The sequence below is a fragment of the Stegastes partitus genome, unplaced genomic scaffold (assembly GCF_000690725.1).
Source record: "Stegastes partitus isolate 25-593 unplaced genomic scaffold, Stegastes_partitus-1.0.2 Scaffold134, whole genome shotgun sequence".
Taxonomy (NCBI): Eukaryota; Metazoa; Chordata; class Actinopteri; family Pomacentridae; genus Stegastes; species Stegastes partitus.
The window spans coordinates 177,174-191,722 of NW_007577865.1; the positions used below are offsets into that span (position 1 = coordinate 177,174).

General features: G+C 41.9%; 1 protein-coding gene across 1 annotated transcript in view; it reads right to left on the reverse strand.

Moving 5' to 3' along the window:
- Window positions 1-924: 924 nt before the first annotated feature.
- The window catches only part of xrn1 (5'-3' exoribonuclease 1), an 18,043-nt gene continuing 4,418 nt past the window's right edge, over window positions 925-14,549 (reverse strand). The window contains exons 9-28 of the mRNA XM_008278850.1: window positions 14,395-14,493; window positions 14,175-14,290; window positions 13,909-14,055; window positions 13,629-13,718; window positions 13,122-13,257; window positions 12,924-12,980; window positions 11,702-11,834; window positions 11,518-11,587; window positions 10,446-10,641; window positions 10,208-10,297; window positions 9,956-10,039; window positions 9,727-9,771; window positions 8,792-8,872; window positions 7,831-7,968; window positions 7,564-7,699; window positions 7,320-7,483; window positions 7,117-7,230; window positions 5,770-5,875; window positions 5,162-5,343; window positions 925-4,049 (exon numbers count right to left, since the gene is read on the reverse strand). Coding sequence (XP_008277072.1) covers window positions 3,702-4,049; window positions 5,162-5,343; window positions 5,770-5,875; window positions 7,117-7,230; window positions 7,320-7,483; window positions 7,564-7,699; window positions 7,831-7,968; window positions 8,792-8,872; window positions 9,727-9,771; window positions 9,956-10,039; window positions 10,208-10,297; window positions 10,446-10,641; window positions 11,518-11,587; window positions 11,702-11,834; window positions 12,924-12,980; window positions 13,122-13,257; window positions 13,629-13,718; window positions 13,909-14,055; window positions 14,175-14,290; window positions 14,395-14,493 — 2,532 coding nt within the window. The 3' untranslated portion in view covers window positions 925-3,701. The remainder of the gene's footprint in view (window positions 4,050-5,161; window positions 5,344-5,769; window positions 5,876-7,116; window positions 7,231-7,319; window positions 7,484-7,563; window positions 7,700-7,830; window positions 7,969-8,791; window positions 8,873-9,726; window positions 9,772-9,955; window positions 10,040-10,207; window positions 10,298-10,445; window positions 10,642-11,517; window positions 11,588-11,701; window positions 11,835-12,923; window positions 12,981-13,121; window positions 13,258-13,628; window positions 13,719-13,908; window positions 14,056-14,174; window positions 14,291-14,394; window positions 14,494-14,549) is intronic.

A 14,549-nucleotide genomic window follows, 5' to 3' on the forward strand; every position in this document is an offset into this window, starting at 1 on the left:
TGTAAGTCCTCCACACTGATGTCACCCTGCAGCGTGGAATCCTTTACTGGTCCACCAGAACACACACAGCCTCCACCAATTTATCTGATTATCAGTCACCTGACCTTTCAGCTCAGCGCTGCCCTCAACTGTCACATTATAAGAACTGCCTTAAATGTTTGAGTTTTGGGTTAACTCATTTTACTTTTAACTAAACTAAATACTGAACATACAAAACAGACATTTGTAGTCTGTATTTATCTTAATGACTTTGAATTTCATCACACATCTATTGTCCAATCAGGTTTGAGGCCACACCCACTCATCAAACACATTAGAATAAGCTGCTGTAGAGGCGTGGCTCTTCTTAAAGATGGCCTCCACAACTCTGACAGGTGAGTTCATCCCTGAAATATATGAACGACTGGGGAGGTGAAATACTGATGCTGCCGTCTGTTGTTTCAGTATATTTAATGTCATTTGTAGTTTCTGCTTGTTTGGATTTTGCTAATGTTAGCTGAACAATCGATGCCAATTTGTTAGTAACAAGAGGACATCATGGAATAATGGGGAAGTGTCGCATTAATCCTGAAGTAAATGGATGTGCAATGCTTTGCTCATAGTAGCCAACGTAAGCATCAACTGGTCAGAAAAGTACAAAAGCTCGATTACATTTTTCATTTACAGGAATTTGATTTTGCTCTCGTTTCTAAAAGAGCAATTCATAAAGTAAAAAAAAACCAAAACCTTCAAGGTGCAGGAACCATCTGCTGTGTCCAAATGCATGTTTATCTCTTAGACCACTGATTTTTATTTATTTTTTAAATCAAAATGAAGCCCAACCTCCACATGAACTAAACCACTAACAAAGAATTTTTTCCACATCCAAATTGTCTTCAAATTTCCGCAAAATATTTTTAAAGATCAGGAAAGACAAGCAGGAGCCACGTGGTAACAAAAGATTCCCTTTATTAAATGGATCTGTACAGCACATTCCTGAATCAAAACAGCAAGTCATTATCGGTTCATATCGACATTTTTTTCCCCACTTTCTTTTATTCTCCCTCCCCCCACCGAAAAAAACCCCCAACACATACAACAGGTGTGCTTCAACTCCTCCCCCCCAAAAAAAGAAATAGTCTTAAAACCTCCCCGTATTGCACCAGAGCCTCATAGACTTCAGTCCCAGGGTGTCAGCCTTAAAAACCAAACCAAAAAAAAAAAAAGAAACGAGCAAAAACATGCTGTCGGCCTGCGTCCTTCGAAACGAGGACAAAGTAAATACTACGGCTGCTTCCGTCGCCTGCAGCGTCGCCACGAAACATTATTGAAACGAATATTAGTCAGGTTGCTTACAAAAGGCCCCCAGAGCATCTATAAAAAGGGCGTCATTAAAATCCATAGTTTGAAAAAGAAATCTTTAAAATGGAGAGATTTTATGTGTGTGTGCGCGCTTGTGTAATTCAGTCCTGATGTGTGGAGGTGGATGATAAAGGCCAGAATTTAAAACAGAAAAAAGAATTTCAAGATTTGGAAAATGCTCACAAAGGCATTTTAGAGATATGCTTTGGATTTACCCGACACTGGATTTTATTTATTTTTTTCATTTTTTTGGCTGCACTTGTTTCAAAAATAAGTTATTTGGAAACAGACAATATCTCCATATATCAGTGTCTTCACCTGATCAGATTAACTGATCAATATGTACGGGAAGCTCATCAGTTATCAGTTATGCCCTGCACCACTGATAGGTAACTAAGGTTCTACGACAACACAAGTATCACAGTGAAATCAAGACTTTTGGCAAATACAAACTAGACTCTGTGTGAGATTAATCAGAGCTTTACCCATAAAAAAAACAAACAAAAAAAATCATTAAAATTCTCATCGATGGTTCGCATTTATTCTCTTCTACCGACAACGTCGAGAACAAAAGGCATTATTGATTCCGTGAGCTTCCATATTCACAAAAAAAAAAGGTTTCCGTCTCATCTGCTGGTTCCACAACCACACGTGTAATAATTTACAAGTATGAATGAAATGTTTTCGGGTAGGAAAAAACATTCGACGGGTTTTTACATCGAGCAAATTTTCAAGAAATTAATCTTTAAATCAATAACCTTTTCTTGTTTCGAGTTAAAAATAGAGGGAAAACAAATTGGTTTCACACAACCCCAGTGTGAAGATGCTTTTGGGAAACTCTGGCAGTGAAAATCTTTCTGTACGTCCGAGCAGAACTACAGAACTGACAGATCGGGTCGTTAGTCTGTGCTGGTGTTACAGCTCTGCAGCCACAATATGCTGTTTCTGTATGTGTGTGTCTGTTTGAGGGGTCAGATTCAAATAATTTGTCAAAACCTCTGCCGTGTGTGCAGACATTCAGCTTGGTACTCTGGAGCCATAAAAAGTCTAAAAACTGAGAGAAAAATAAAAAGGCTGATGAAAATATCATTAAAAGAGCTCCGTCACTGATCCAAACCTGACAGAGCTCATCTGTTTTGATCCAAGCTGCCACCGTAGAAGGCCTGTATCTCATATTTAACACATAATTAATACACCAACACCCCCTTGTACTTGTATTTTACTCCAGCTGGCCTCAATTTGGGGATTTTCCCTAAAACACATAATAAATGAAGACGTATCACTTTAAAGGCAGTGTTTCACTTCACTAGATCTTCTCAAATACAAGGCAATCGTAATCTTTGTAAAGCAAATTTAGTCAGAAGACTGTTTCCAAATCCATTCCTCTGGGAAAACTAATGCTCTCTGCTCGAGCAGCTAAAGGAAAATGGTTCATCGCTACTTTTACTGTTGCAGCTTTGGTTGTTTATCAGCTGAGCTAGCACGCTAAAGTCACTGCTGAGATCTGGGAACAATTAAAAAACACAGATAATCAGACAAGTTGTGGACAAAATCAGTTTTAGCCGATCAAGGAGACAGAAGTGTAGCTAAAGATGGCTGCACACTGAATCACTTGTAGGTGGATGTTTAAAACGCTGATTAATCAAATGAATGAAAATGAATTTGCAGCCATTTTGACAATTGAGGCATTAGCTGTTCCTCATTTCTTCATTTTTCTGCTTTTCCTAATTAAACTAACTTTCTTCGGGCTCTGGACTGTCGGACAAAATGAGACGTTTTAAGGCATCAGTTTGGACTGTGGGAGAATGTTATAGGATCTTTTATTTTTTTTCCTATTTGAATGATCAACTGATAAAAAAATGAAAGAACAGCTAAGGCAAGGCTTTTTGTTCCCCATCGCTGTAACGTTCTGAGCACGTTAGCAAAGCTGATAGAATTATTATCCACAGCAACCAACAGAAAATGCTGCAATAAACCTTTTTTTTTCCCTTTAGTTGATCTGAACAGAGCGGTAATATTCTGATTGAAATCAAATCTAAAGAGCTGCGGCTGCATCCCAGAATGCACCCTGCCCCTCCACACCAGCGAGCTACAGCAGCCTGTGGGCTCACGCTGGCTGTTCTAAAACCATCTCAGGGGAACGTAGCACTACGACAGGCTCTGATCACCGCTGAGGAGCTGAGGGGATGATGGGCGTCTTTGTGTGTTTGATGTTTTTGAGTTGTGTTTTGGTCGGACGACAGAGGCCCTGACTGAAGCTGCTCGGTTTTCACCCGAGTCAGGCGGCAAAACAGCAGCTTGAAACCAACACACACCTCTCTCTCCTCACACAAACACACACAGACACACACACAAGCTCATCACTCCGACACTTTAGCCGCCTCGAAGTTGACCGCCAACTTCCTGTGCTTCCTCTTGGAGGCGGAGCCGGGGGTGTGGCCTGTAGATGGAGCGCTCTGTCGAGGGGGCGTGTGCGGGGCTGGTGTCGTCGTGGAAACGGCATCCAGCAGACTGGACGAGGAGGGGTCGCTGTTGGTGGCGTGTTGGTGGTCCATTTTACCGCCCTGTGGTTCGCCCTGAGCTAGCGAGTGGCCAGACGGCTGGTTCTGGGCTTTCTGTGTTTGGTTCTTGGCGACGATTTGGGCGGCGCTGTAGAACTCTCGGGTTTCTTGGTTCTTTTTATTGGCTGATACGCGCTTCTTGGTCACCTGTCAGGGTTCAGAGGTGGAAGAAGAGTTCAGATGGTGCACTGGAATAAAACACCACAGTGTAGAAATGTATATTTTCACTGATGTTAGTGCACAAGATGATTATTAATGATTAGTATTTGCCATATTATGTTATTCAATCGTTCAGTTTCAGTATCGTGTAAAACTTCATTTTCAACATTGTCAATGTAATGTGCAATATTTAATTTTTCAGGTGAAATATTTCAGCATCATGTGTGATACGACTCATTAACTGAATGTACAGTCGTGACTCGATAATCCGACACTAAATGTAAAACCTTCTTTTATGTCGGATAGCAAGGCTGTCGGATTGTCAAGACGGAGGTCGAGACACAAGGAGGGCTTGATGCTTGAAGGCATTCATAGTTCTTATAACAACTAGAGTATTAGAACAACAAAACAAACCGAGCGATGGCACACCTAACGGACACCTCCACTCCGCCATGGCCCACCACCACCACCCAAGTGGACCGAACACACAAGCAGGAAAGGGCCCCGAACACAAAGGCAGTAACCGGCCACAGATCCCAGTCCACCAACCGGGCACACGGCAGAGTCCACCACAAGAGACACCCCACCAGTACCACATACGCTCAACCCTGAAAACACGGGGACACCGCCGCAAACACTGCGACGCAGGCGGGACACCTGCGGCGCATACGAAACACACACAGCAGATAGAAAGTGCACACAACAGAAAAAAGGAACAAACAAACAAAAAAAAAAAAAAAATCACAAAAAACAAAAAAAACACAAAAGAACCAAAAAGACCAGCAAGCCCAACAGACCCAACCTAGCCAATCAGTCACACAGATAAGACACAGAAAACCCCATTAGCCACATAAAAGACAAAAAAAGACACAGAAGACAAGGAAGCCAAGACGGTAAGGATATTAAAGATGGGTTCCATGCGTTCCGCCCAAAAACCTAGCAGATAGCAAGGTTTTCAGATTGTTAAGGGTCGGTAACTAAAGCTATGAAATAAATGTAGTGGATCATAAAGTACAATATTGTTGCTTGTTCCCCAGAGTCGTATTTAGTTTGAGTTGAGGTACGATTCTCAGCCTCTTCATACGTGTGTGGAAGCTCACCTGTAGCGGGATGAACTGGTTGTGGGAGCCGATGGGCAGTGTTGTTGCAGGCTGAGGACGGGCAGCACCGGGGAAGGTCCCTGCTGCTCCGTAGAACGGCTGGTTCTGGTGGTGGTGAGGGGGCAGCGACATTCCCCACAGAGGGGCCGGGCCGTAACCCTGAGGGGGCAACAGCAAACCACCTGGGGGGAAGAAAGAGAGTATACTGATGAGATTACAGCATAAACCAGGTTTGGTTTCATTTGGTGCTTTATCTCAACAATGCCTAAATGATCTATGTACGGGGTATTATGGTAGCAAAACTATTTGTAAATGTGTGTGGAGAGTTGTGTGTCTGTAGTAAGATTTGTCAGTGTGTCAAAAGATCTGTAAATACGTACAGAGATATTAAGTCTAAGGACAAATCTTTTACACATTCAGAAATCTCACTACAGACACAGATTGAGGAAAAAGTGAGACATTGGAAGTTTAGAAATCTCTCCCAAATTTGACCTTTGTAAAGAAACACTTTAAAACAAAGAGCAGAGTCTTCTGAGGAACCTGTTGAGGAGCAGCTTGTCCTCCACTACTGAGCTACGTACAGTGAAGTGTAAGGAGGACACACTGACCCTGTTGGCTGAAGACGGGCGTCATGGCTCCTAAGGGTGGAGGTCGTATCTGACCCACTCCTGGATATAGAGGAGGTGGGAGCGGAAAGCCCGACCCCACGGAGTTCTGCAGACAAACAGGAGGGTAAAGACAGCGGCACGTTAGTCGGGTGTAGCTTGATGTAAATCCTGTCATACAAGTAGTTGGACTATCAAGGATCACAACATTGAATTCTGTGATTTCAGCTTCTTCCATGTGAATATTTACTTGTTTCTTCCTCTATGACAGTCAACTGACAATATTTGGTTTTAGGACAAAACAAGATGTTGGAGGACATCATCTTGGGCTTTGGGAAACATTTTTTTAAACATTTTATAGACCAAACAACTAATCAAGAAAACAATTGACGGTTTAATCAGTAATCAAAGTAATCACTAGTTGCAGCCTTACAGTTTAGAAAAATGAGCTATCCTTTGCAAATTCTCCATGTCCAGAAACCATTTCAAAACACAATGTGAACTTTTTGGACGCTATAGAATTCTTCTGCTTCTCTTGCTAGAAACAAATTTTCTGTATTTTTATATCAAATAATGCAAATAAATTCATCACATACAGGCACCAGTGAGTCAAAACTGATTTAGACCGAAATGAAACAGCTCCCACAACCCAAGAATCATCATATATGATATATAAATGCTACTGTAGAAGAACTTCTACGTGCTGGAGACTTAAGCGAATCACTGCCATATATTTTGGTCTCGTCAATTATTCATTTCTTTCTGGCAGGAGGTACATACGATTTTGGAAGAAGCATTTCTTTTGAACATTCCATTTAAAGTATAGAGCTCGTATTCTGATGACCTGCCATCAGAGACGTCTGCCTCTAATATTTGTTATCGATTACAGACTTTAACAGCAGCTAGCAGGAAATCCATTCCTAGGAGGTGGCAAAAGGTCAAAAATACCTGCAGCAGTTAGATCAGTTTGAAATGACTTCAGATCTCGTCTAGATTGAAAGAATCACTTTTACTATCAAACTGCAAAAGGATTGCGTACTTTTGAGCTGCACAGCTGTTTAGGATTATTTTTCCATCCCATCTGTAGACTGATATGAGCCTCAGGGAGAGTCATCTGAATCCTAAGAGTCCATTAAGTCTGGATTTCAATGTTTGTAGTTTCCCTTTACACTGTTCTTTTTTTCGTTCTCATTCTATTTGTATTTATTCTCATGGTAGCTTTATGCATCTGTGCTTATTTGAAGTATTTATCATCTTTGTTAAAGTTGTATTTGGCAGAAGTGCAATTAAGCTCCTGCCTTAGACAAAATCACATTCAAATGTAAAATAAATGCTAATATGTGTGTGTACCAGTCTTTGCAGGGCAAAGAAGGCCGCATTCTCCTTGGCATCATTTTCTGATTGGCACTGTGGACCGTGAACCATCAGCCCGTTGGACAGCTTCACCTGACACACTACCAGACCCTGCGGGGACAAATCATAGTGCAAAATGTTAGAGCATTTATTATTGGCTTTGTGTGCGGTAAGAAACATGACTAAATGCACAGCGTTACCTGTCTGTTGCGTATGAAGCTGAAGTCGGGCGGTGCCATGCCCAACCCCACGCAGACGCAGGCCAGCTCTGACACCTTACTGGTCAGCACAGCGTTAGCAGAGCCACCCGGTGTTGGTGTTGGTAGCATAGGCCCATCACCGTGGGGGGTGTTCATTTTTGCAGCTGGAGGGAGAAAAGAACATCAGCTCACCATTGCTGGTGTGTGAATGTGGCTGAATTTTCCGTCAGTGTCAGTTTGGTACCTAGTTTCTTGGACGATCGTCTCCTGTTCTGCTGCTGACCGGCGGATTGCGTAGCGTTTCCTGTCTCTTGGGGGGATGGACTTCCTGATCCAGTGCTGTCAATCTTAAGCATCTCCTTCAGCACCAGAGTTCCCTTCTAGAGCAACAACCAACATACGAACCACATTCTTCAACTGCACGTTTTTTTGTTTTATGATACTTTTGTTTCAACTTTCCAAAGGTTCGACCTCCTCCGAAGCTCAGCCAATCTGAGCCTCGGATACTCACCATGGCGAAGGACTGTGGAGACAACGGGCCGTCTGACTGGTTGGTGGGAGCTTGCGGAGGAGCAGAAGGGGGTGGAGGCTGCTGACTACCTTTGGAGATCTTTAAACTAGCAATGAGGTCCTCAAATTCAGTTGTGGCCTGAGTGGGAGAAATATGTGAAGTAATGTCAGGTAAATGAAATCAAATTTGCTTACACAGCACATTTAAAAATAACCTGAGGTGACCAAAGTGCTGCACATGGTATCAGGCAGGCAGTGAAAAATGATAAAATATAGACAGGATAAAACTTGTAAAATCAAAATAAAATTGCATAAAATACTAAAACAAAAATAGAGGATTGCAACTTGTAAGATCCATCCATTATCTATACACCGCTTAATCCTCACTAGGGTCATGGGGGGCTGGAGCCTATCCCAGCCGACTTAGGGCGAAGGCAGGGGACACCCTGGACAGGTCACCAGTCCATTGCAGGGCCACACTTAGAGACAGACAACCAAGCACACTCACATTCACACCTACGGACAATTTAGAATCACTAATTAACCTCAACATGTTTTTGGACTGTGTGGGAGAACCTGGAGGGAGAACATGTAAACTCCACGCAGAAAGATTCCGGTGCCCCCACCGGGACGCGAACCGGCAACCTTCTTGCTGCGAGGCAACAGTGCTACCAACTGCGCCACCCTGCAGCCCCAACTTGTAAGATCAATTTCTAAAATAGAAATAAATGTGTAACATTAAGAACAGCCAAAAGTCATTGAAACCATTGACGTTTTTCTTGACAACAGTGATGGAGGGGGATATCTGACTGAATGAGGAAGTCTATTGCAAAGCTTTGGAGCTGCCACCTGCCGTCAATGCCAACTCTCTAATCAAGCAAAATACATCTTTCAGAGAGGTCAAGAGAACAGGAAAACGGGTGATGGAAAAGGAGATTGGAAGCTGTTGGGTGCTTGTGTACCTTGTTGGCTGTGTTCTGTGATGGGAAAAGGGAGTTGGCATCTTCATTTTTCTTCAACAGTCTGATGCCACCAGTTGGAGCCTGCAGATTACACACACACAGGTCAGCTCCAGACTACGAACATTTCTCAACCATTTTTGTAAACAGTGATGAGCACAAGTGCAACTTAAATATATCTGTATGTTTTTAAAAAAAATGTAATTAAATATTTTTCTAAACCATTATCACATATTGGGGAAGCAACAGCAGGGATCAAGAACTGGGGCGACAAAGACAAAGATTGGAGTGGAGAGATAAAGCAAAGATCTCGTCACCATAACAACACAGGATGTGGACGATTTTATGCATTGTGTCATCTAACTTAACTGATTGTTTTTTTTTCTAAGGAAAAAGATCATTCAGACCCTCTTGTGCAGCTGCATTACCAAATTTGTGATGAGGACAAATCAGACAAGGAATCAACACGACAAGAGAATGACACTAAAAGCTGTGCTGGAACAGATGCACTGATCAAACTGCAGCACTTCCACAATCATGATTATTTCTCCTAAAACCTGGTTCTGCTTCTCCTAATGAGACAGCAAATTGTTATGTTTGCAAACTGGCTATTCATTCCCAAAGCATTTATCAGTAACACAGTCAAGATGGAACAAACATGCATGTGTTGCATTTCGATTTTAATTGGCGCTACTAAAAGTTTTGCAGCTGGTGGGAAAAAGTTAGTTTGGAGCTCTGCTACTGAAGCTGCAGCTAACTTCAATGAAAAGCTTAAATCTGGTCCAACATGACACGGCTGACTTGCATGCAAATCCTTCAGTTTAAGTGAATTAGCTGCTTTTCATCTGGCCCTTGTGTGAAAACCTCATCCTGATCTCCAGCTGTTGAGCTGACATGTTTCAGCTGGAGTTTTATGCTGTGCATTCGTGTGTACTCACAGCTTTGTTGGTGTGTTGGTTCTTCCCTTGTTGGGCATTTCCTTCCTACAATCGGAAAATCACAATGTTGGTGTTTTTGTTTTGATATACAGTCACACAATTCCCCCGATCAGCAGGTGGCAGTAAAATATGCCATAAGGTGAGGCCTAATGATGCCTCCTGTCACCTGTGGTGCCAATTTTAATCTTCTCCTTTCACTACAAACACCAAAACACACCCAGAGACTTACATTATTGTGCCAGTGAGCTGGAGGTTTGTTAGGCGGGCCTGCGTTCTGAAGAGACTGCCACACATTACTGTACTCCTCTTTACTCTGGATGGAAACAGACAGAACACAGATTTCATTCATTCATCAGTAAGCTGCATTATCTATAAATGCTACTTTAAGCACTAAACACATAACATGTTCTATGACGCATGCAAGGCCACAAGGTCAGGGAGAAAGTAAGAAGGGGTTCAATACTGATGATGCCACGTTTACCTTTCCCTGTTGTTTCTGAATAGGACCTTTAGAAGGAGAGCTCCTGTTGCCCTGGGATGCAGCCTTCATCACACCATGTTTGTTGTTATGCTGCAGATAAGGAGAGAGGAAGGTTGGGCAGTGAGGCATGTGGGTGAAAGGACAACAGCTGTGAGAGTTACTTTACACAACAACCTTTGGTCTTTTAAAACTAGAAAAACCTGCGTGGATGTATTGTGCAGATTCTCCTCCCTCTTACCTGTGTGGGTACAAAGGGTGAACGAGGAGAGTGGTTGAGGCCTGCCAGCTGGCGGTGCGAGTTGTAGTTGGCGCCGGCGACGGGCTGAGGTTTGACGATGGCGGTGAGCTTGTGGGCGGTGTGGTCCACTCGGCTTCCGTGGGAAAGGTTGATCAGAGCGCAGGGAGGGAGGCGGTAACCACGAGGCGACGCACACCTGAGAGGGCAGACGGGAAACACAGCTGACACATGTCTACTCAGAAATGAGTGTGGGTTTTACTCAAACAGTGACGAGTTTAATTCTGGAAAGCTATTTGAAATTAATAAAAATTTCATCAGCATTAACCAACAGCTGACATACATCGTGTTGCACAGTTTCCTTGGCAAACACACACTTCTGTATATTGTATGCTACAGACTTCATCTTATAATTACTATTGAAGATCTTTTCTCCAATCAAGGCGTAGAATCCTCTCAGATCATCACAGTAAAGGGTCTGAGTTCAAAAGCCAATGTCAGATTTCAGTTTTTTTTTTTTTTTTTTTTAATTCTAATATTCTATTTTGTCTTGTCATTATGGGGTATTCAGTGTTGCTGTTCTGAAAAAAAAAATTCAAGGGAACACTTTCTGAAGGCACTACAGGACGCACCGTCGCCCCTGTCTTCTCAAGTATACTAATGATTATTCTGTTCTTGAAATTACATGATCAACATCTTGTAATTATAACTTATTTTCTCCCAATTATGACAATTAAAGTCAGTAAAACAAGGTAAGATCTCCAAATCCTTTTTATTTTGTGAAAGCACTTTCATAGATTCTATTTTTTTTATTGTAAATTTTCTTGAAGAAGCAAACTAGGAGCTTTTTAACTAAGATTTAACAATAGAATTACTGCTATAGTTGTGTCCAAAACTCATTCACATAACAGAGTTTTTATCTTCCTATTCTTCTTCCATTCTGAACCGATTTGCAAATGCCAAAAATAGACTTTGAATAGCGAATCACTAATTGTTCAGAGTGAAGAGTCCCATCACTAATTGCTGCAGCTACAATAATCAAACAGCAGATCCACTTAATGCACTGTTTAATTACCTGATGGTGAGACCTCCGGCAAATTCCTCATCAAACAGCACTTCATAGAGAACCTCGGCCTCACGCTCCGCTGAAGACATACACAGACTCAACTTTAATCATGCAACTTGTTACCTTGAAATGAGCCGACGTTTTAGTTGTTTTAGTTATGAAAAAAATAGCTGAAAGAAGTTGGTGTTCTCACCTCCTTTAATGCCAATGATGGTCCCTCTGAGCCCCAGTGGGACGGTGAAGCTCTCCCTGATGTTGACGACTCTGTCAAACAGTCGATATTCTGCATCTGGATCTGGAACCACACCCTGCTGCTGCTCCAACGGCTGCACACAAACACAAGAGTTTCTATTAATGTTCAACACATACTCAATTATTTTAATTATTGCACACAACATTAAAGTGCCAAGACTGTGCGTTAACACAAAGTGCCCATATTAAAGGTTTAAATATAACTAACTGGACTAATAAATGTTTTTGTTCTTGTATGTTATATCAACTTCAGTTCAGGAACAAAGAATGTACATGTGAAAGATGCCATTTAAATTAAGTGGGAGTTGCCTGTCATTATGAGCAGTAAAGAGGTGACCAGAAGAGTAAAAACGAGATTATAATAAAAGAATGAAACAAACTCTGACATTAAAGGTAGGTGATTCACCAAAATCAACAGCTGGGTTCTTTCTATAAAATGTGCACAGGAAAACTAGAAAATGGTAAACAAGCTGGTAGATCGAGCAGCACAGGTCTTGTGAATTAGTGGAAATTCATTTAAAATACTCTCCAGGATGTACACAAACATGCACAATGAGAATGATTAAGAAAGGACTTCATGACCAGAACCTCGCAGATAAGCCTCAGAAACAGAAAGGCCGAGATTCATTTTGCAAAACAAACTAGCAGAGTTGTGGAACAAAGCTCAACGGAGCACTGAAACAAAAGTCTATCTCGATCAAAATGATGGAGGCCTGGGAGGTCATCGCCAGGGTAAATACAAAACATCTGCTGCAAAGGATGCTCCACAACTTGTTTAATATAATGACATACCTTGAGATGTATCTGTACAGTTAATTTCAAACCCCTGAACTTCTAAAAGTGCTCCATCTCCTACATGGTTCTTTGTATACTAATGTGTTCTTTGTATACTAATGTACACCCTCTTAAATTAAAGCTGAGATGTGGCGCTGTAGTCTCTTTATTAGTCCCTCTTTTGAACTGGACTGGACGTGGCCTGGTATAAAATACCTCAAAGCAATGTGAACAATATGATTTATTTTATTTTCATCTTGGCATGAGACTGTCATGAAGTGTGCAAGAGGTCAGAGAAAGAAGTAAAAAGTGTCAATTTCACAGGACGCCACCAAGGAAATTCACTATACACAATAAAGTAATGACACATGAAGACAAAATGTTCTTACCCTGAAGAGGAGATGAGGTTTGACTGTCACACGGACTTTCTTGGTGCTCTTCTTCACCTGAGAGATGGACAGTGAGAGTGAGACAAAATAGAGAGGATTAAGGTTTAGGACTGTAAATGGGTCGCCCCACGGAGACTATTTCTAGTGTTTGTAACCGGTGGAAGGATGCAGTAGTTGGAAACTGTGTGTCCGAGTCACCTTGGCCTTGTCCACTGCATCCTCGATCCTCTCCACGATGGCGGAGTCCAGCACTTGGAGGTCACATGACGTCCTGCTGATGGAGCTGACTGGGTGACTTTTCAACCATGATGTGATCTCGGTCACTTTCTCTGCCCTGTGGGGTGACAAAGGTTCATGAACTAACTCACCATCAACTGAAGCTCATCAGCAGACAGAAGATATTTATTCTGGAAAAAAGCATTCATTAGAGAAAAGTTAAGCTCGAGGAAATGCTCAGTTAAAGCTCTGACTGCAAGAACAAGATATTTATCCAGGTTCAAAACTGCCTCTTAGGCTTGTTTGAACCAGTTTTGTACGTCATATCATCCCAAAATCAGTTCACTGCAGCTGAATCCGTGAACAAGCAAAAGCAAAAAAACATCTACACCATCAACTTGGTAATAAAATCTGTAATGTTTCTGGGTAGCACACTTTTAAAACTCTACAAACTCTTGGTATGTATGAGAGTATATTTGTGTGTTTTACCCGTTCTGGTCCTCTCCGGGCCAGATGTCATCTTCATAGAAAACATCATCGTGACTATTTCTGGACACTGTGTCAAAGACTTCACAAAATCTGTGAAAACACAAAGACATCATCAATTGTGGAGGTTTTAGTCTTCGTTTATTCATATTCTCTTTCACACCATTTACACACTGTGCAACAATTCATAGTTTAATGCCACTTTAAATATAATCAGGTCATCAAACCGCCATCAAATAAGCAGCCTGATGGAAAAGAGGAGACTCTGTTTTTTTTTTTTTACCTTTCCAGGTATTCAGCTAGCAGCTCCTCTACAGCAGCAGAGTAGAGCCACTCTTTTTCAGTTCTCTTGGTGTATCCAGGAACCTCCTCGTTCTTCTTGTTGAACTTCAGGTTCAGGCCAACATTAGCCTTTTGTTCCCCACAGGGACTGGACACAATGAAGAAGAAGAAGAAAAGATCAGAGCAGAGACGAGGAAGCAGGAAAACTATGTAATTTAATGGTCAAGTTCTTTATAACTAGTGGAATAAAAACATAAAAACACTTACTTCTTCTTAGAGCCTCTGCCAATGAAGATGCTTCCAGAGAAGCGGGAGACGAGATAGCTGGTGATGCCGAGACGAGAGGCCAGAATGTATCCAGGACTGTACTTCACACAGTATTTCTATACAATGCACACAAACATAAAGCACAGACGGGTGAGGATGGAAAACACTCTTGGTACTACACAGATGCATTTACAAGTGTGTGTGTCTGTGTGTGTCTTACATGCTGATTCTGGATTAACTGCTCCAGCTGTGGCTCATACGGCACGTTGAAGACGACTCGTACTCGACCCTCTTTGATGACATCTTGAGAATCTTGCACCTGTTAAGAAGATTTGAACGTGGAGATGGTATTAATTCAAACAAGTGACTGTACTG